Consider the following 21899-nt stretch of genomic DNA (forward strand, 5'->3'; position numbering starts at 1 on the left):
GGAAGGAAGGAAGGAAGAAAGAAAGAAAGAAAGAAAGAAAGAAAGAAAGAAAGAAAGAAAGAAAGAAAGAAAGAAGAAAGAGAGAAAGAAAGAAAAAAGTGCTGGTGACAAAAGGACATAAGGACACCTGGTCCCACATCCAAGAGGGCCCAAGGCCACCAGGCAGGGGGTTTTCCCCAAGCAGGTAGGAGATCACTGTTTCCAAATATTTAACTGGTTACTATTTTGTGAAGAATATTCCCTTTGTTATTTCACTTTCTCCCATCCAAGTACTAACCAGGCCCGACCCTGTTTAGCTTCCGAGATCAGACGAGATCGGGCGCGTTCAGGGTGGTATGGCCGTAGACTATTTCACTTTCTATCCTTCTTTCTTCTCCATTTCATTAGCTTTTTATATCATGAGAGATTGAGATGTTTTGTTTTCAGTTGGATCCAGGTTAGGATGTTCTACAAACCAAAGTAGTTCTTAATGCACATCATCCCCTTGGGTTCAAATATATCATTTATGGCTTTTAGGCCACATCCTCTATCTGAGGTGCACCATTTTCCTCCAGCCTCTGGGAAGGGCTGTAGGGCTATTAATTTGGATTTCCATTGTTTTGTTGGCTCAGAATTTGACACTGAGTCCAGCTGATAAGCTGGTTATTTATACAGGCAAAAATAATTCCTTGATTGCTCCGTCTTCTCTCCCTGTCAGAGAAGTGGTCTGGTGGGGCACCCACTGAGCCTTACAGCAAAGCCAGAAATTTTTTTACAAGAGTTTGCATGAAGAGGACTTCAGGCCTCCCTGGGAGGAGCTGGCAAAATAAATTTACCACAGACTGGAAATGTCCATAGGGAAGGGCTGACAAGGGAGGCATCACAAAGTAAACAAAATTGTTAGGAAAATGAAACTTTCCAGGCATATTTTGGCTCCTTCCAAGCAGGGGGAATTCCACTGGTAACACTGTGCCAAAGACCGAAAGGCCTGGCCTCATCTCTGCCTGTCCTCAGACTAGGGCCAAGTGTTCCTCCTGTGTGGAACACTTGGTGTCTGACAATCATACACCATGGCTCATTCTGAACCACTCCTTTCCATTGAACCACTCCTTTCCATTTCGCCATGCCTGTAGAATCAAGTGTCACTATTCCAAAGGTTGTATCCAATTCCCTTCAGCTCCATGACAGTGGCAGTTTGTGGAGAACATGACCCAACACGGGAGCTAAACACTGGCCAGCTTGTGGGTCAGGAGGCAGTGCTATTTCCCACAGGATGAGACCACTTCCAGGGATGGAGTAGAGATGCTGGTTAGCCACCTCATCTGAGCGAAGGGACAAGCCCCGGCGTCTCCTGGCTCGGAGAAGAGCAGTGTGCGAATGGGCCCTCAGATGGAGCCTGTGGTTCCAAGAGACGGTAACAACTATGGCACCAGCTGACAGCTTCACGCCGGAGAGCTTGGTATGTGCCAGGCTGTGCTAAGAACTTTCCCTGCAGTATCTCAATTAACCCTCATAATAATCAGTGAGATAGGCACTGGTCACCATGTCCCCCACCTGTCTTCCATGGAGGTGTGTAATGGGGAAGCCAGCATCATAGATGGAGCAACTATTGAGAAGATGAACAGGCTGAGGTAGACTGTAGGCGACTGTCACTTGAGGTGTCCACCCCATGTTTCCACTTCACCTGCTGCTTGGCAGGCAGGATGGATTCTGAGCCCACCTTAGAGCTGGTGGCTATGAATTGTGTTCTCGGGTCAGACTCCATGACATCGTGGATACGACCTCCTAAGACCCAGCACAAATTCTGCAGGGGCTGATTTACTGGGCAACCAGCCACATAACCTGAATACTAAGTCCGACTCCAACTTGTCCGAGAACATCCATTTTGCCCTGATAAAAGAGGAGACCCAGTGAAATTTCTGCCCAGTGACAGTCTACACAGCAGGGTGCCTGATTCATCTTATGCAGATTCCTCAGCAGAGATGAGGATTTTTGTCCAAGTGATTTACTTGAGAACCCGTCGGACACTGTCCTGTGACCCCAGAACTGACGTGGCTCAGAGGTGGCTCTTTCCTATTATTTCCTAAGGGCAGCGAGGGGAGTAAGGGAAGTAGCATAGGGTGGGGGTAAGAAGTGAGAGCATCGTCTTAGGAAGAGCTTAGCTTCAGTCTGGAACCCAAACGCTACACAAATTCTTCAACAGGTTAGTCCCTCCCCGAGGCCAGGCCAGGCCAGTCTGTTGTGAGCCAAGGACTAGGGAAGGGGTTGGGAGGGGGCGTTGCCTCCCAGGTAAAGTGGCTTCCATTCAACTCAGGACAATTCTTCAGACAAGGTGCAGCAATGGATGCCCTAACATAGCACCTGGGAGATGGGTGCCCGTGGTACAGGGCATCTGCAGGGCGCCAGCAGCTTCCGCTACAGGTGAAAACTGATTCATTCTGTTGGCACCCCTCACTCCCAGGCTGCTGGGGGTTACCCTGCATTTGTCCATGGCCTTGTTACCATGAGAATTAGGCTGCTGGGGGTTACCCCAGACAGGGGCCAGGCCAAAGCAGCCTCCTTCCCCATACTCTGCCTCTCTCAGGGGAGTCTGAGAGAGAACCCTGCATTTGTCCATGGCCTTGTTACCATGAGAATTCTCATGGAGGTTTGGTGGAACCAAAGAGGCTTAATGTGAAATCGGGTGTATAATTTGATCAGAAAGGTCAGTCGGGAATGCAGAGGTGGCTGGGGTACTAGGGCCTTTCGTTTGGGGCAACTGCGGGGGGTGAAGGGCCCCCCCTACTGGGCCAGGTGCGAAGGCCAGCAGCCTTCCCCAGCTTGGGTTGGCCCTGGCTCCCACTTTGGGGGTTGTTGGGCCACCCCCTGGGCCAGCCTCACCTCAGGCACCACTGCCCCACCCTAGGCCTACCCTCCTCCTCCTCAAAGGGCCCAGCTACCCCTGGAGTCACCACCACCCTCTGTGCACTCAACCCCAGGCTGCCCCTTGCCCCTCAGGCCTTGCCATGAAGATCAAAGATGCCACAAACAAAAATAAAAAACCCTTTCCCATGGTTTTGCACGGACACTGGGGGAACTCTAGTAAAGCTCTCATATTTTGAACCTATTGATATCCCAGTAGAGCAAGAACAAGAAGTTGCGAGCTTGGAAAGTGTCCTGAAACATTGGACTTCTAATGTAGCACGTGGATCCACTGGTATTCGGGATGTACACCTGGAACTGAAGGATTTAACACTTTTTGCCCAGAAGGGAGCCTGCACTTGATCGATTTCCAAACCAAGACCTGTCCCTGTCTACTTTTTTTAAAAATATATTTTATTGATTTTTTACAGAGAGGAAGGGAGAGGGATAGAGAGTTAGAAACATCGATGAGAGAGAAACATCGATCAGCTGCCTCCTGCACACTATCCATTGGGGATGTGCCCGCAACCAAGGTACATGCCCTTGACCGGAATCGAACCTGGGACCTTTCAGTCTGCAGGCCGACGCTCTATCCACTGAGCCAAACCAGTTAGGGCAGGACCTGTCTACTTTTATCCAAATGGGAGGGGGAAACTTCTCAACATTACACCTGGTGCAATATGCTACAGGAGGTGGTGCTCACGCCTGTACAGACTGGATGAACTTGACCGTCTTGCAAAGGGCCTGCTGTGTAAAGATTCTGCCAGAAGTGCTATACACATAATATAGCAGGCACTATACAGATAGCAGCAGAGTGCTCTTACTGTGCTAGTGCCTCAGAACCTGAGCGATGCCAAAAGATGCCTTCGTGGACACTGGCTTGGACTCAGTGTTTTAGCAGTCCTTTCCGAAGACAACTATAAACGAGGCACTGGGACAAGCCTTGGAGGGGGTACCTTTCTGGGCTTATGCGGTTTATTGGCTGGCTGTGAACATTTTAAAGAGGCTCGTGAAATAGTATCCAAAGGTGACAGCACCCATTCTGACAGCTGACAAGCTGAGATATGCAGGAGACTGTGGGAGATTTGGCCTGCTGGGCTGGGCTGTAGCATCTGGTTTTGGCAATATGATTGGCAATATGATTTATAAGGGGAAGCAAGGATCTGTTAGTAAAGAAGATCTAGCAAGAGCTACTTTAGTTACTATCACCAGTAACATTTGTTGTGTGGCCGGAATGTGTGCTGTTCATTGGGCAAATAAACAGAGCTGTCACTGTGGGAAACTTTTTATGAGCCAATACTCTCTCAATGAAACTTTTGGCATATCCACTGGATTACTGGTCAGAAGGTCAACTGAAAGCATTGTTCCTAGCACATGGGGTGCTTTGAAGCAGTTGGTGTACTTCTTGGGCTGCCAAATTTCAGCTAAAGCATCAGGTTTCTCTCTGCTAATAAATGTCATTCAAGAGGAACTGAAAACCACAGGCCTTATCACTGCATTATTTGTCACTGGGAACTAAAGGATAAAAGAGTAGGATTATGCCTGCTGATTTTTAAATGTCAAAATAGTAAGATGCTAAATGTTGCCATATTAACAACGAGAACTTGGTAACAGGTGAAATATTTCTAACTGAAATGCTGTCCCTTCTGTATATAGCCAGTGTTAAATCCTTAAATGCAAAACAGCCTCTAATTGTTGAGCTTTCTCACACATACAAAGAGGGGAAAAAAAGAAATGTCAGTTTTAATCCATAAGGACATGTCCCATATTGGGCCTGGATATGCTACTCAAATAATCAAAAACCAGTGGCCAGTCCTAACTGTTTTGGCTCAGTGGATAGAGCATTGGTCTGTGGACTGAAGGGTCCCAGGTTCAGTTCTGGTCAAGGGCACATGCTTGGGGTTGTGGCTCAATCCCCAGTAGGGGGCATGCAGGAGGCAGCTGATCCATGATTCTCTCTCATCATTGATGTTTCTCTCTCTCTCCCTTTCCCTTTCTCTCTGAAATCAATTTTTTTAAAAAGTGGCCAAAGGAGTTGACTAGACCATTACCTCAGCCCAGGAACCCATATAATCATGTCCTGTTATAACTCTACCATCCAGGTATGTGCTGCAAGTGCCAGGGTCATCCTCGTGTGTGGTGTGTCCCCTGAGGCTGAGTGTCTGGTAGCTGCTCCTTGAAGCCCTTTGGAAATAACAGGAAAGAGCCACCTCTGAACCACATCAGTTCTGAAGACAGAGGACGGTGCCTCCTGGGTTCCAGGACCTTTGGGTGCCCCCTACCCAGGCAAGCTCCATCCATATAACCACTGCCTCCTGATGACAGACACTCCTGTCTAGCTGAGTTCCATCAATCTTGTATTTGCCTTTGCAACTTAACAATGAAGCTCAAATTTGCCAGTTGAATAGGATACAATCCAATCTCTGATAGGAGTTTCTGAAGCCGAAGGAGGTGGGTCTTTCTGGAGGCCTTTCTGTTTCAAGTAAAATCCAAATGAGTGACCAGCAATGGAAGCTCACCACTGGGCAGTCTCAGGAGGACCAGAGCTGAGAAAGCCGGAGACCAGTCCCATCTCCCCAACCCCCACCCCAGACAACTACGAACAAGCTGTTCTTGTTTTTCACTTCTGGTAGTAACCTCTTTAAATAAATAGATGAAAGACAGATAGATAGACAGTCAGATAGATAGATAGATAGACAGACAGATAGATAATAGATAGATAGATGAATAGATGATAGGGTATATGGAACGATGGACAAATAGACAACTGATACATAAATATAGATACTATTTTTTATTTTTCTATAGACATTATCTGTTGACTCTATACAAATGAAAATTTAGTTGTCTGATGTTTGACAACTGTATCATTATTTTAGTTCTACTCAAGATGTTGTACTTGGGATCAATCATTTCTCTTGCTCAAGTTGAAGGGAGAGAGCAGAGAGGAGCCTTGGTTCCAACGACATTCTACAACTGCCATGCCCACTTTAGATGGATCACGTCCAGTTCTCCTGCTGCCAACAGACTTCTTTCTACAGAAGAAACAACTTTCTCTTGCTTAAGACTACTGTCACTTGAGGGCTTCTCTATTATTTCCACTTGTAGCTGATCCTAACTGATACATCCCCGCTCTTAGGGCTCAATGCAAATTGAGCCTGGCCCCGCCCCTCTCTGACTGAACCTCCCACTGCAATACCACAGTCCTCTTGTTTACCACACTATCCACCCAAGCGTCCATTCTGTCCTGTACTATTGCACAGATGGTTTCCTCTATCCTCTGATCAACGTCCTTCAGGTCTCAGGTCAAGTATCACACCCTTAGACTAGCTTCTAAGAGCCCCAGTCTAACGTAGGTCCAACCCCCTCCCATTTTCCCTCTTTGTAGCACTTAATACTATATTTGCCATTTTACAAGTATTGGTGTGTTTGTTTCACCTAGACTGTAAGCTCCATGAAGGAGGAGTATATGTCTGTTTTGTTCACTATTATGTACCCAGGACATATACTAATCACATATAATAGATCTGTATTAGTGAAAAGATATTTTTTAAATGAGGGCCTGGCTCAGAGGTTGAGCATCGACCCATGAACCAGGAGGTCATGGTTCGATTCCTAGTCAGGGCACATGCCTGGATTGTGAACTCGATGCCCAGTAGGGGACATGCAGGAGGCAGCCAATCAATGATTCTCTCTCATCATTGATGTTTCTATCTCCCCCTCACCCTTCTTCTCTCTGACATCAATTTAAAAATCTATGTTTTTTTAAAAGAAGCATCTCCATGGCCCATGGCCATAGTAAAAATAAATAAAATATAAAAGAGGCATTCTCAGTTCAGAGAGGTTAAGCAACAAGTTTAAGTTCACATGGCTAGTAAAGCTGGATTTGAACTGAGGTTTGTCTGATTTGTTCTATGCTCATCAAACAACTTTCTCATAATGTGGCTTCCCTTAAACTTTCCCTCTCAGAAGAAAAAGGGAAGAATGTACTTGTCAGGTAAACACTAGTGTCAGCTTCCTGGATGGTTAAAATTTCTCATTAAAAATTAGCAAGGTGGTGGGTTTTGGGTGTACAATTTCCATTTTCTTGTAAGTTAGTCATCGATGAGACAGCCTCTCTGAATTTGATCACCTCAGGGGTACCTACAGCATGAGTTGCAAAATGGAGACCTCGACCCTGCCCCATGCTACACTGTTGATCTGCTAGTAATCAGAATCCACACTCAACATAGCCCAGGGAATGTGAGGCAGAATAAGAGCAGGAAAAGAAGAGTTATACCCAGAAGAAACTGTATGAACTAGATACATTGTCAGAAAATAAAGGAAAACTTTATGGGAACTCCTTTAAGGCTATTTGACCAAGATAGCAGAACATAATTTTGGTGCAGGTTATATTTTATATTTGTTTATATGTTCACTCACCAGAGATTCTGCATTCAAAGTAGAAGCTCAGTCAGTCAGGTACATTGCTTACCAGGTTTTTTGGGGTGGTGGGGGTTGTTAAATAATACAAATCTGAACCAAATGTTGACTATGCAAAATTAAATGAAAACACCAAAAATCCAAAAAAGGCAGGAACTCACAGATTTCAGGAGACAAGAATGCTTTATTGGGTCCTTGGCATGCATCCAGTCCATCCACCCTCTCACTATCCTCTGGCAGGACCCGCGGGTCTCGCTCCTTGCCACGAGAAATTAACTGGCGAGGCTCTGCTGGCTTTCCTCTCCAGGCCTGGGAGCTGCTGTGAAAATGAGCTCCTGGTCTCAGCCGCAGAGACAGGGGGAAGGAACAAAGTAGGGAGTCATCGTAAGGCACATAGGCATGAAAACCAGACCTCTTCCTGGGGCTAATCAATCACTAGGTCCCGGGAATGAAAAAGACCAGGCAACCCCTAAGATAGTCCCTAGTTATTGCTATGACTGAAGACTTCTGGGTGGGAAAACAGGTCTTTTTCAAGATGCCAAGGTAGAGTCAAAATCTCTTAATTTCCAGACCTTCAATGGAGAGGAAGTCAATTATCTTTGAAGAGGAACCTTACTTTAGCACTTAGGAAATATTGTAACCCTTCCTTGCAGCCTTCCCAGAGGCATCTATTTGGGCCTTTGTCTGGGGACTATAGAAGGAGAGGGTAAACACCCAAACCTGGGGAGAGGACACTGTAGGACACTGGCTCCAAGCTTTTCCATTGTTTCTGGGAACAATGGAAAAGCATGTGGTCTGCCAATCAATGAGGGTCATTCACAGATCAAATTTTATGCTATAGTGAAATCCCAAAGCCAACCAGGGATTGAGTGTATAGTTGAAATGGATATATTATAGGTATAAACCTCACAATGGCTCTCTGGTTTGCGGGGGTAAGAGTGACTATAGTAGGACAAGTGCAAGCCATTAGAATTTGCCCTCTCTAGCAAAATGGTAAATCAAAAGTAATACCATATTCCTGGGGAAACTGTAAACAGTAGTGTTACTACCAAAGTCTTGAGAGTGAAGTCACAGTGATTACTACCACAGTTCAGCTTGGCCAGTGCAAGACACCAGGAGGTCTTTGTCTGCTGTAAACTTCCCAAAGTGATGACTCCAATTGCAGGTGCTGCTTCAGAGTGGTCTTCTTGCTAAAGCAAATTCATCCGGCTCCTGGCATTCGGTACAAATCCTCTGATCTAGTGAACTCATTTTTCCCCTCTATTTTGATGAATAGAGAACATCAGAAGCATGCCATCTTCATCTGGCAGGGAAGCAGTACTCTGTTGCTGTCCTGGCTTCGACATATAGAATGTCTTATCTGTCTAGCACTGTGCCACCACCTGACTCACAGGGACCTTGACCTCATCACCACTAAGTTCCATCACACTGACAGCATCTCCAGTTTCCCTAGAAGCCTTGGTAAGGCATTTGTGAGTCAGAGGTGGGAGATAAACCAGATTAAAATGCAAAGGCCTAACACCTTAATAAGTTCCTGGGGGCCAAGGGGTTGTGGTCAGAATATTCTTCCATAATGTGGAACAAATTATTGTACTTTGAATACCTTACCACCTAATAAGTTCCTGGGGGCCAGGGGGTTGAGGTCAGAATATTCTTCCATATGTGGAACAAATTATTGTACTTTGAATACCTTACCACTAAGACCCAATTCTAGTAAAAAATAAAATAAAAATAAAGTCACTCTGGGGCATCTTGCTCCAACCTGCTTACTGATTGACCTAGAAAGGCTACCAGCTTTGAGTTGGGCCTAGAGCAAATGAAGGCTCTCCAGCTGGGAAAGCCTTTAGTAGAAAGGGTTCTGCCACCAGTGGCAGATTCCATGATGTATGAGGTGTCTGTCTGTCTGAAGCATGCTGGGGAGCCATTTATAGCCTGAGACGGAGCAGAATGCTATATGAAGCTTGTGGCAAGTACTGACTAGAAAAATACAGCAGGGGAACCCAAGGTTTGGAAAAAAGTGATGCGCTGGACAAAAATGATCACCTTTCTGAGACATGGCCCTCTGGCTTGCCTCTGAGAAAGCCTAAATGCTTGGCTACAGCATCCAGGTGGCTAGGCTACCCCTGTGCACTGGGGTCATCTGATCCACCCAGCCAGAGTGAGACATGGCCAGCAGCACCCCATCATAGGGTGGGCACTCCAGAATAGGTCTCTGAAGGCACTGGACAGCCGTGTATGTGGATTGCTCACTCCATCTCCCACAATGCCTCCTCCTGCCCCACTGCTGAGCTCCCCTCAGTCTACACCCATAGCTTTAAGAGGGCAGGAATTTGTTTTGCCTGTTATGGACCCTCCTGGGTTTAGATTTGTTTTCCTTACCCATCACCTCCTCTACCACCAATATCCAGGGAATTATGAAATGCTGTAAACATCACCAGAGAATGCACTTTGCAGCACAACTAAAGTAATGGGTTGATCCCCATAGTCCAGAAGCAGTTGGCTTGACAGCATAATGAAATGGTTTATTGAAAACTCAGCTATAGCTCCAGCTGAGAAACAATACCTTGCAAGATTGGGTCAGGCCTGCAGCTTATAGCATAAGCTCTGAACTGGCAGCCAATTCATGATGCTATTTCTCCTACAGGCTAGGAAGCTGAGAGGAGAGGGTCTGTTATCACTAATCTCAATACTTTTTTCAGATGTGAGGTTTGGGACCAGGCTGGTGTAGAGGTTTTAGTCCCCAAAGAAACACCTCCTCAAAAAGTCATAGTAAGGATTCTATCTGGCCACTTCGGACTCCTATACCTCTGAGCAGCACACAAAAGGTTGTGGGAGTAGCTAGTATGATTAACCCTATTAAGGAAAAGTATGCTTGCTGCTACGGGAAAGGGGCACAGATGGGCATGGGGATTCCTAGAGCGTTGCCAGTACTGCCATATCCAGTGGTTAATGCCTGCGACCCGGCAGGACCACTAAGGAGCTGGATTTCAGAACTGAAGACCTAGGTCACTCCGACAGGCAAAAATCCCATCACAAACACTAGTTCCCATGACCTGGTAGAGAAATGGATGGTAGCCTTTACCCATACTTACTTTCTTGCTAAGTTATATTATTTTGGTTGAAAATGGTTAATCTTACCAGTTAATCCACAGGTTGCAAGATTTCAAAATGGGAGTGTGATCAAAGAGGGTGGAGTATTACTAGTGACACGGGACTTTGGAGAATGGTAACTTAGTCATTACCTGTGGATTCAGTCATTGGATGTGACCCTGAATGGTCTCCCTAAGCAGGGAGAAATTTGCGTTTGGTTGTATGTGGAAGAGTCGTAATACATCAGATGGGAAGAACAGTGTGTGTGTGTGTTGGGGTATCATTTGTCGTCGCCCACCAAGCCTTTTCTACCCTCCCACTCTCCACCATTCTTCTGGTGAGAATCCCCATCCCCTGGAAACTGCCCTCCTCCCATTCCATGAGCCCCATGCCAGGAATGTGAACCTTGGAGGGAGACCCACTGGGACCAATGGCTGGATGGTGTCCACCTGACAACAGCAGTAGTTCCTGGGAGGCAAGCTCTGGAGCTACCTGGCTCCCCGCTTCTCAAGGCTAATTGTCCCGCTATTCCTCTGTGAGCTACCCCAACACTCTTCTCATGAACCTTTTTTTCTTTAAGTTGATCCAAGTCCATTTCTGTTGCTCAAAAACCCAAGAAACCTAATGGAAAGGGTCTCTTCTGAGACTACATCATGCATCTTTGATCCCCAACAACTGTCAGTTCAGAGTCTGGCATAAAGTAGGGAGGTGCTCACTATATGTCTGCTGAATGAATGGATAAATAAATGAATGGAAAATATTCCAGCTCTAGTTCACCAGGCCAACGGGGATAGGCAGGTGGGAGAGTTGGGGCACAATGGGGCAAGAGGGAAAAGTAGGGAAAGTCATCGGAGGAGATAGAGAAGTCAGAAATGTCAGCACGGAGAGGGCAAACATCAGGCAAGGAAAATCCCAAACCACAGAGGGAAAGGAATGGGTTGGGGATGGGCTGGGAATGAGAAGCCTTCTGCTGCTTGGGAGGCAGGAAGTGGTCAGAGTGGCTGGGAGGCAGATGCTGGCTGGCGCCTGAGCTGGTTTGGCTGCAGGGGAAGAAGCCAGAAACAGTGGCGTTTCCCGAGTCCCCAGCTCTGCTTTACCCTCTCGGGTTCCTTCTTCGTGTTCCTCTCCCAAATGAAGGAGCAACTCCAATCTGCCCTCAAGTTCATAGACACCCTGCTAAGGAGCATGAGCCATCAGCCCACTTGTATAAGCAGCATGGACTGTCTAGCTGTGGCCACAGAAGGCTGAGACTAAATGTCAATCCAAGAGCCAAAACATGGATCCATTTTTCCAGTCGGCCCAGGGAGAACCTGCCTGGGGAGAGGGGACCCTGAGTCCATATACCTACAACCACACGAGATGAGGGAGAGCAGGAAACACAGTTGCTGCCTTTATTGCATTCCAAGGGGAGCAGGCTAGCTCCAGACCCACCCCATCAGGGGCTTCCAGGTTGGGCTCTCAGGAAGGACACGGGGTGCTGGGCTGAGCACAGCAATTCCTTGGGAGCCCATATATGAGGTCCCGGAGCTGGAGCTTCAGAATCAAGAGCTAATGGTTGGGGGTAGGGGTCCTAAGTCCCAGGCACAGAGACAGTCCTCACAGCAGGTAGATGGTTTATATCCTTCCTAAAACCCCCATGCCATTTCCCCGTGGAGAAGAGTCCCAGCTCTCCATCCCCAGCCAGGAGGGGATGTGAAATTCACCTTCATCTCCTTCAATATGGAGCACAAGGCCCACAAAGTCCACACTTTCCCTCTGGCCACAGCTGCTGACACAGCCCCTGTACCAGTTCTCACCTCACAGGCAGAGGGCCTGGGAAAAGTAGGGGAGGTGTGGATGGGGTAGACCAGAGGCCAGAGGGTCTGCTCATTACCAGGGTCCTGGTGGGTAGGGGGGTAGGTCAGGCTAGAAAAGCCATCAGGCAAGGAGACAAGCAGAGTCAGTGCAGGGCAGGCAGCAGGCTGCAACTGCGCTCAAAGCCAGGGATGGTGGATGGGGTGCAAGAAAGCATGAGAAGCAGGCAAGTGAGTGCCTGAGTGAAGGGGGAAGAAAGCAAGAAGACGTGCCCCCAAAGACCACCGCATAGGACTGAAGAGGCCCAAATGGGGCACAGGGGCAGGTTAGTTGCAGGATAAGCTGGGATGAATGAGGCAAAGTAGTCTGAAAGAGAAGACGCCCTGAGAGTCACACGGCAGAGGAAGCCTAGAGCCCTGAGGTCAGGAGATCAGGGTCGAGCAAAGGGCGGAGGGTAAGTGCTGGCCTGCATGGCAGGGTCTGGCTGGGGCAAGGGGTCAGGGTGCAGAACTCATGCAGAGGACTCAGGGAGCCTCCAGCAGTGGCCAGTGTAAACTTCAAGGAGGGCCTCAGCCCTTGGGAAACTTGGAGGTGAGGCCTGGGAGCCCTGGTGACATGGCACCAGGAGAGGCCACTGGGCTGTGTGCCGTGCACCAAAGCCGTCTGATGCGGAGCTGACTGAGGAGAGGCTGCGCAGAGGCCCCATGTGGTGCCTGCTCGGTGCACCTTCTCCGGTTTGTCTGTATTGGGAACGTCTCCATCGGTTCAAGCTGCTTCCTTGTTGGTCTGCTGCTGGGTGGAGGCCCCCAGCCTCCTGTAGGGGCTACCGCGTGCCCTGGGCCTTGGAGCCCCCCTCTTGGCTGGGAGACTGTCCCAATAACTGAGTGGCGACTGCTCCTGAGGCCTGAGGAGTGGCTTTGGAGCTTGGGGTGCTCTTCCGGGAGCCCTGGGGACTGGGGAGGCCTTTCTTCTGGGGCTGAGGACTCAGTTGGGGGCCCTTCCTGCCGGCAGATGGACTCTTGGAGCCTTTGGCCTTGGCTTGGGAGTGGGCAGCCTCAGGGCCTTTGAGAGGTTTCAGCCCCAGCATCTCACAGAAGGTGCTGCACTTGTGGGAGGAAGCAAACTGGTCCAGCAGGGCAGGGAAACAGCTCTCCTTGAGGCCTTGGTATCTGAAGCCAAACAGTAAGAGCTGAGTGGGAGACCCACCCAGACTGAGGGTCCTTGAGGGGCTGGCTTTGGGATGGCCATGGCCAGGGTGTTGTGGCCAAGGTACATATACCCTACCAGTCAGTACTGGGGAGTCTACCTGGTACTACCTCAGGTGGCAGATCTAAAACCTCAATTCTAAACTGAGGTCTCATTATGCCCTGGCACATGGAATTCATCATGTGGGACACTAACTGTTGTGAAGACGATCTGCCTTTTTAATATAAATTAGAGCAGTCTCTAGGGCATCACTCTGCTCACGGGCCCTTGCTCATCTGTGTCGTGATGAGCTTTCTCGAGTGAGAAGGAAGAGGAGCAGGTACAGTCAGAGCCCAGAATTGCAGATGACCCTGTGTGTGGGCGTCAGGAGCTGCTGGTCCCAGTCTGGGGCAGGGGCACAGCATGTGGGGATTGGCAACCCCTGGGGTGTTACTACATGGCCAGGGGTGCAACTAGGACCATGTGACCATAGGCCTAGCACCTCAGGCATGAGGAACCAGGAGAACTTTGACATGTTAGACCCTAAGAAGACTCTCAGAGGCTTCTGTCCTTGAGAAGTACTCACCCTCGCAGCTTGGTGGCAATCTGCACATCAGTCATCTTCCAGTCAACCCCTGGAAAGAAAGTTGGAAGCTGAGTTCTGGCAGCCAGGGCTGGTTCTAGGCCCCCGTGTCTCCAAGATGGAAACTTGCCAGGTTTCAGGGCACATCTTAAGGCATCCTGTCAGTGGGTCATCACCACCGGCCTATCTCACAGGCAGCGTGGTGTATTTCTGTATTAGTAGTAGTAATAACATTCCCGTTTTTACAGGTGAGGAGCTAGGCTCAGAGTTAAGTGACTCAAGCAAAGTCTCATTCATTCATTCATTCCGTAACTGAGCATTTTCAAACAGTCTGATAGTATTCTTCCTGAAACCTGCCTCTCGCTAAGGCTGAGTACCATAGGCAGCATAAATGTGGGCTTGAGAGTCAAGACGGACCTGGATTTACATTTCAGCTCTGTCACTTGAGCTGTTTGAACTTGGCAAGTCACTCACTATCTCCATGTAGATGAGGTATTGAGGAAATCAGAACATGTAGGACTCCAATTTAGTGTCTGAAACACAGTAGTTATGCAAGAAATATTAATTCTGTGATGTCTCAGCATTTACCACATTCCATTTTGTATTATAATAATGATGCTCCCTTACACCTGCACAGAATTTTAGTTTGCAGAAGGCTTTCACAAAGATGGTCTCAGTTCATTGTAACAAATTAACAGGGATAATATTATTATTCTGAGAGAGAGAAAGGAAACTGCAGCTCAGAGAGATTAAATGACCAAACTTGTCTGAGCTTCAGTTTTCTTCTCTGTAGAACATAGACCCAGTTAGAAAACAATGAGGTCTAGACTTAAATCTAATTTCTTTAACTCTCAAGTCTTTCTACTACATGATGTTACTCATTATAGAAATTGTATACTGATCACAGCTTCTTAAGGACAATGACCATTCCTAATTCACCTTTTACCTTTCCAATACTTGGTAAAGTTAAATGGATGGATGGATGGAAGGAAGGATCAATTCAGAGTTTACAAATACAGTGAATGACAATGGCTAAATGTGCTACTAGCCTCCCCGCCCCTAAATATATGGAGTTATAAAAACGGTATTTATTATACAGTTTAACCTCACTGAAAGGCACATTTGAGCCAGTTTTCTCTCTGGCCTTTGGTTTCCTCACTTATTTACACCAGCGGCTATATGTAACAATGTGTGATATTCCCAGCATTCCTCTCTAACCACTGTAGAGAGAGTTTTAACTTTTCCTCTTTCCTGCCCAGTTGTGTAAAGAGAGTAGGCCTGGAGAGGATGGCCAGAGAAGGAGGGAGGATTCATGCTTGCTGGCCTTCCTTTGCTGGGGAAGAATCTGAGTAATGGGAGAAAGAGGAAGAAGCCAGATAGATTATGTTCGTTACATTAAAAGAAAGCTAAAGAGGATGGAGGAGGAGGAAAGGGAGGCAGGGGACAGTAAAGCTCCGCTGCTGGGGTGGAAGCGAGTTTGGGTAGTACGGAGAGTGAAAGTCCAGAGCAAAGCTGCAGGGAAGGGAGGAAGGGAGATTTTGAAAAGATGGTTGTGGGTTTTGAATTAGAGCCCATGTAACTTTTTTTAAACAAATTCTTTTAAAATTTTAAGTGGAGCCTGGAGTGCATGCCTTTAAATACAACCGCGATTACAGACGAGGCTACAGGAGGCCCTGGTATGTATTAAGCTTGCATACAAAATGGTGCCTGTCCGATTTACTTCACCAGGTTATTGCCAACAGCAAAGGAAAGTGAGAAAGTGGGCTGTAGACTAGTACACAAGCCCCCTCCTCTGACCCTGGGCCTGCTCTCACACACGTGCCCATGTACCTTCACACCCTCATACCTGCCAGATCTGTGACCAGGAAGCTGCCATTCGTCCACAGATAGAGCCAGTGCTGGAAGGCCTGGCATTTCTGCACGGCCTCCGAGCTGCCTGATGCTGGTGCAGCAGCACAGCCCCATTCCCGGGAACAGTAAGGCTCCAGGGGCTTGCCCAGGTCCTCCTCCAGCGTAGCATATGGGATATTGTTTGCAGGCCGGTAGATCAGATACAGTGGAATGATCCTAAACACAGTTTCACCTGCAGTGAGCAGGAAGTAGGGTGGCAGAAGGCTCCCACCTCCATCTCAACTGGATCTAAAAGGAAGACCCTTCCAAGAAAGAAGTCCCAGCTCTGAGCCTGGGGGGCAACAAGGGAGGGGAGCTCCGCCCTGAGTTCAGGAAAGGAAATGGAGGCATTGACTTCTGAGTCCTCTCTATTCTCTGAGGTCAGAGGGAGTAGAACTGGACCACACTATGGACACAGGAGGACTCTGTGCTTAAGGGAGGAACTGAGACCAGCATGTGTCAGAAAGGAACCCCTCCTGAGAAGATTCAACCAGACTGTGGCTCAATGTCAGCTAGACCCCAATATTCAAGAGTAGGCGAGTGAAAATAATTACCTTTTAGAGCTGACTCCTACAAACCCACACGACTCTGCCGGCTACCACAGAAGAATCCTGACCAGTGTGCCTACCACCTTCAGAGAGGCCCAGAACCTGCTATGTTCAAATTTTGCAATTAGCAGAAACTGGACAACGGGATAGGGAACTGGGGTGGCTAAGAGGAGACTGAAGACAAGAGCAGAGGCTTTCCTAAAGCAGGCAGTGAATCCTGGGGTCTCTATTTCTAGATTTTGTAGGACCATCAAGCTGAGCACAGGGTTGGTTGTGGGCCCATCTGGACGTGGCCATAACTCAGGATGCCCCTGAGAAGCTGTGAAATCACTACACGCCCCCTCCTTGTGCACTTACTCAGGCACCTCCCCAAAGCCAGGTGCAGCCCGGGCTTCAGCTGCAAAGATTTTGCAGTACTCCCGACTCATGTTCTGAATCTTGCACCCCTGTGGATTACAGAGAACACATCCTGATCAGCAAGGAAGCTCCCTGTCCTCTCATGCCCAGCTCCATGTGGGAAGGCCATCTGCTAGAGGATGCCAGGGGGCCCTGGTGATAAGTGCCAGTGCCCCAGGGCCACGCTGTGGACAGCAAGGAGGCTGCTGAATGGGCACAACACAGACCACCCACCCAGTCACTCCCTTCTTATCTCTCATATAAGGCTTCTGTGTAAGGTGTATCTGGTGGCAGTGGGAAAGGATTCTGCTGCAAAAATCTAGTTTGAAAACTAAGGCCCCAAAGATGTAACCTCAGGCTACACCTCAGGCTCTCAAAGATCATCCCAGGACCCTCACAGGTTGAGGCTGAGATGGCTTCTGCCTCTGTACTGGGCTTTCCTACAGGACCCGGGCTGGGAAAAGGGAGGAGGGGAGAGAATGCAGGACGGCCGTGGGAATGGGACACAGTACCTGAATGGTGACATCGTAGTTTCTGCCCAGGAGGGAAGTCTCACTGCTGGGCCCAAACACCAGCGGGCTGGACACCTTGATGACACACGTGCGGCCCGACTCAAAGATAGGCTCCAGCCCGTAGATGACCTTGGCCTGGGAGGCCTTCCGAAGGCTGTACCTATGTCCACCCCCTCGTAGATCCTCGCTCACCAGGCGCCCAAAGAGCTTGTCCCCCCAGCAGCCGGAGTCAGCCAGACCCTTAGCAAACACCATGGGAGTCATTTCAATCTCTTCTCCAACTGAAGAGAAACAGGAAAAACGTGGAAACTACAAGCTCCTGCCTCATAGATGTGGGGTCTATAGGGCAGGAAAAGGCTGGAACGGTCTCCCACCCGCCACCCAGTATGCTCACTCTCTGTCCATTATTGCTCTTTGTGTACACCGTGGGTCCCCTACCAGACTGTGAGCTCCTGAGGGCAGAAACTATATCTGATACATGCCTGTCATGTAAGTGCTCAAGAGTGCCCATCACATAGTAAGAACGTGGTTAGTGGTGTGGAAGGCAGGGGTTTTCTGTGAAAGTGGCAATCTATAATAAAAGCGTGATATGCTCATTAGACCGGATGTCCTTCCGGACATCCTTCTGGACAACCTTCTGGACGAAGCCAGGGCTGCGAGGGAAGCCCGGGTCCTGGGTGCCTGCCAGTGGTTGGAGGGAAGCCCAGGTCCCAGTTGCCAGAGGGAAGCCGGTGCCAGCAGCTGGGGGAAGAAAAGCCTACTCTTGCATGAATTTCGTGCATCAGGCCCCTAGTCAATACAAAAAACCAGAATTACTTTGTTTTAGAATTAGGTGTTTTGATCAAATGAATAATTGATTCCATCTCAAGCAACATCTTCGACTCTAACAAAAAGTTTTCAGGACCAATCCAGTAGCAGGATACCCCCCTCATGCTCAGATTGTAACCACTAAATACCATTTCCCACTAAAAGGAACCAGAGCTCCCTGAAGAAATGGTTGATTCCAGGCCTAGGGCAGAACATCTACTGGATGGACCTGAATCATCTTGTCAGACCAGAAAAGAAAGAAGCTATTGGAAATGACTGGAGCCTGGCCAGCATGGCTCAGTGGTTGAGCATCGACCTATGAACCAGGAGGTCATGGTTCGATTCCGGTCAGGGCACATGCTCATGTTGTGGGCTCAATCTCCGGTAGGGGGCGTGCAGGAGACAGCCAATCAATGATTCTCTCTCATCATTGATGTTTCTATCACTCTCTCCCTCTCCCTTCCTCTCTGAAATCAATAAAAATATATTTTTTTAAAAAGGAAAAGATCACCCTTAACATACATATATATATATACTAGAGGCCTGGTGCATAAATATTTGTGCACTCGGGGGGGGGGGGTCCCTGGGGTCCCTCAGCCCGGCCTGTGCCCTCTCACAGTCTGGGACCCCTTGGGGGATGACCACCTGCTGGCTTAGGCCTATTCCCCAGGGGATCGGGCCTAAGCTGGCAATCAGACGTCCCTCTGGCAGCCCGGGAGCCCTCAGGAGATGTCCACTTGCCAGCGGGGAGCAGGCCTAAGCTGCATTCTGACATCCTTAGTGCTGCTCAGGAGGCGGGAGAGGCTCCCACCACCTCCACTGTACTAGCAGCCGTCAGCCTTGCTAGTGGCTGAGCAGAGCTCCCCCTGTGGGAGCGCACTGACCACCAGGGCATTTCCTGCATTGAATGTCTGCCCTCTGGTGGTCAGTGTGTGTCATAGTGACCAGTCATTCCCAGTCATTCTGCTGTTAGAGTCAGTTTGCATATTACCCTTTATTATATAGGATGTGTGTGTGTGTGTGTGTGTATTTTTTTTTTAAATAAAACAACTGGAGGTCTGTCAAAAGGACAGAGGAACCAACCTTCTGAAGGGGCTTCCACTCGCCAAAATTAGACAATCTTACCAACAAAAATGAATAATTTCTGCAATGTATTAAACATATCAAATATATCAAAAATCCCTATGTTCACAATTATAACTGAACCCTCTCCCCCTGCACCAAACAAACACAAAAGTCTTTTTGGTGACCTTTGGAGGATGCCAGGGCACCAACTCAGGGTAACCAAATAACCATTTCTCCTTTACAGAAGAAAAACAATTAATGAATGAAAAAGAAATAATAGAATTAAAACACTCCATGTTGCAAACTCTAATGAAGTAATGAATTTAGACAATAATCAGTGACTATTAAAACCCCTAGATAACAACATGGGTGTATCAGATACAGTTTTTTAACTTTTAAAGGGGATGGATCACGCAGAAAACACCTGAATGGACCCAGTAATCAATCTTAACGTTACTAAAAGTAAAACAATCAGTTGTTATGTGAGTCCAGATAAGATGCAAAAGAAAACACACTGCACACGTGTGCAGTGGCCTTGCCAAAACAATTATACGTGACTCTGACCAAGCCTCTCGATCTTTTAGAGAAGCACATGGATGGAGCAACATGTTCAATGATTTTATAACCAACAAAATCTAGAATGTAAGAATTCTACACAGCACATGGCTTCAACAAATAAATAACAAAGAGGGCCCGGCTCAGTGGTTGATCAACCTATGAACCAGGGGGTCACAGTTGTTTGATTCCTCAGGGCATATCACCTGGGTTGCGAGCTCAATCTCCAGTGAGGGGAGTGCAGGAGGCAGCCAATCAATGATTCTCTCTCACCATTGCTGTATCTCTCTCTCCCTTCCTCTCTGGAATCAATAAAAATATTTAAACAAATAAATAAATAAATAGTAAGGAGAGAAAAAAATTGAGGGTGAAAGAACTTACATATCTGACAGACTTATGAGATATGTCAGCTCAACACAATGAGTGGTTTCTAATTCAAATAAACCAAAACTTGTGAGACAACCAGGAAAATAGGATTGGATATTTGATGATATTAAAGAATTACTACAGGCATACCTCAGAGATACTGCACGTTTGACTCTAGACCACTGCAATAAAGCAAGTATTGCAATAAAGGGAATATAATATTTTTGCTGGTAGAGGGTCTTGCCTTCAATTTGTAAAAAATGCAACATCTTTGGAGCACAATAAAGGAAGGTATGCCTGTACTGAGTTTTTAGGTATGAGGTTAGATTTGATATTATTTTTGATTTTATAACTGAACAGAAGCCACTGGTTGAATCAATGAGTGATTAAATGAGTGAATGAATGAAGGAATTAATGTTTTAATTGGCCAATGAAGCTCTAGGAATCTTTCTATCACCAGCAACCTTCACAGTCTAATCCTTAGTATGTCTCTTGCAGGAGCAACACAGACTCTTCCTCTCATGTTTGGACCTTTAGAATGCTTATCAAATATTGGGGTACATCACAGTCACCAGGGCGCCTACTAGAAATGCAATTTTCCTAGGTCCTTCCCCAGAAACAGTGATTAAGGAGATCTGCAGTGGGACCTAAGAAAGTGCATTTTCACCAGGCTCCTGTGTGAATCTAATGAACAGACCACAGTGAGAAATCCTGGGAAGGGTGCTGGGCAGGGTAAGATGTGCCCTGGAGGCCTGTCCTGCCCTTGTCAAGCACTCTGACAAAGGCAAAGGGCACAAAGCTGAATTAACTCCTTGTGGAATGGGCTCCCTTAGCCACCTCTGCCTCCATCTTCTAAAATAGCCGTCCTCCTCTATCCTCCTCCTCCTCAAGCACGTTTGAATCTAATGAACTGTGAGAAATCCTGGGAAGGGTGCTGGGCAGGGTAAGATGTGCCCTGGAGGCCTGTCCTGCCCTTCGTCAAGCACTCTGACAAAGGCAAAGGACACAAAGCTGAATTAACTCCTTGTGGAATGGGCCCCCTTAGCCACCTCTGCCTCCATCTTCTGAAATAGCCGTCCTCCTCTATCCTCCTCCTCCTCAAGCATCTCCTGAACTAGGAGGCAAAGAGTAGCTGTCTGTGAAGGCAAACATGGCATTTGGAACAGATTGCAAGACCTTGGAGAAGGTCCCCCTACAGATGGCAGGGCAGGGATAAAGGCCACCCACTCCTCCCCCAAGGTGCTCCGTACCTTCACCTTCTTCTCTGGAGATGAATCCTGACAACACTGTGTGGAGAAAAAGAAGAGAAAGCAACTGTCCTCAGATTGGTCTGCCCAGAGAGAGCACCATCTCTGCAGATGACTGCTGCCCTCCCTCAGGAGCGAGGCCAGGCAGACCCAGGGCAAACTCACCCTCGGGGCTGAGGCAGAAGTCAGTAGAGGCCGAGCCGTGCTCATTGTGGATGGTGCATCGGTACATGCCACAGTCCCCAGGGGACGCCTGCACGATGGCCAAGGCCGCCGGCCCCTCGTCCCCTGCACTGCAGAGAGTGGAGACCCTTCCTGTGAGAGCCATCACCACGGCACAGCCAGGGCCAGAAGGAGGTCCTAGGGCTCCTCAGACCCGGCTCTCAGGCTGCTGGGAGCTCTGGGGCAGGCAGCAAGGTACTGTGGTTAAGATCACACAGGTCTGGTTTGCAGTCCTGACACTCACTAGTTGTGTGACTTTGGGCAAGTGACTCAATACCTCTGAGCCTCTATTTTCCCCCTCTCTACTATGAGAATGATAGAATCTCCTTCGTACAGT

At 48.0% G+C, this 21899-nt stretch overlaps 2 protein-coding genes and 1 pseudogene across 2 annotated transcripts in view; 1 reads left to right on the forward strand and 2 right to left on the reverse strand.

Moving 5' to 3' along the window:
* Positions 1-7528, reverse strand: part of SLC28A1 (solute carrier family 28 (concentrative nucleoside transporter), member 1) — a 52705-nt gene extending 45177 nt beyond the window's left edge. Inside the window, exon 1 of the mRNA XM_005878472.2 lies at positions 7464-7528. The gene's annotated coding sequence lies outside the window, so the exon portion shown is untranslated. The remainder of the gene's footprint in view (positions 1-7463) is intronic.
* LOC102263258 lies at positions 3561-4300 on the forward strand (annotated as a pseudogene).
* Positions 7529-10610: 3082 nt separating the features above from the next.
* ALPK3 (alpha-kinase 3) overlaps positions 10611-21899 on the reverse strand; it is a gene marked incomplete at its 5' end in the record, with an annotated part of 42275 nt that continues 30986 nt past the window's right edge. Inside the window, 7 exons of the mRNA XM_005878469.1 lie at positions 10611-13355; positions 13958-14006; positions 15801-16021; positions 16750-16838; positions 17301-17581; positions 21344-21379; positions 21506-21633. Of these exons, the coding sequence (XP_005878531.1) occupies positions 13010-13355; positions 13958-14006; positions 15801-16021; positions 16750-16838; positions 17301-17581; positions 21344-21379; positions 21506-21633 (1150 nt within the window). The remainder of the gene's footprint in view (positions 13356-13957; positions 14007-15800; positions 16022-16749; positions 16839-17300; positions 17582-21343; positions 21380-21505; positions 21634-21899) is intronic.

This window comes from Myotis brandtii, unplaced genomic scaffold (genome assembly GCF_000412655.1).
Source record: "Myotis brandtii unplaced genomic scaffold, ASM41265v1 scaffold561, whole genome shotgun sequence".
NCBI lineage: Eukaryota > Metazoa > Chordata > Mammalia > Chiroptera > Vespertilionidae > Myotis > Myotis brandtii.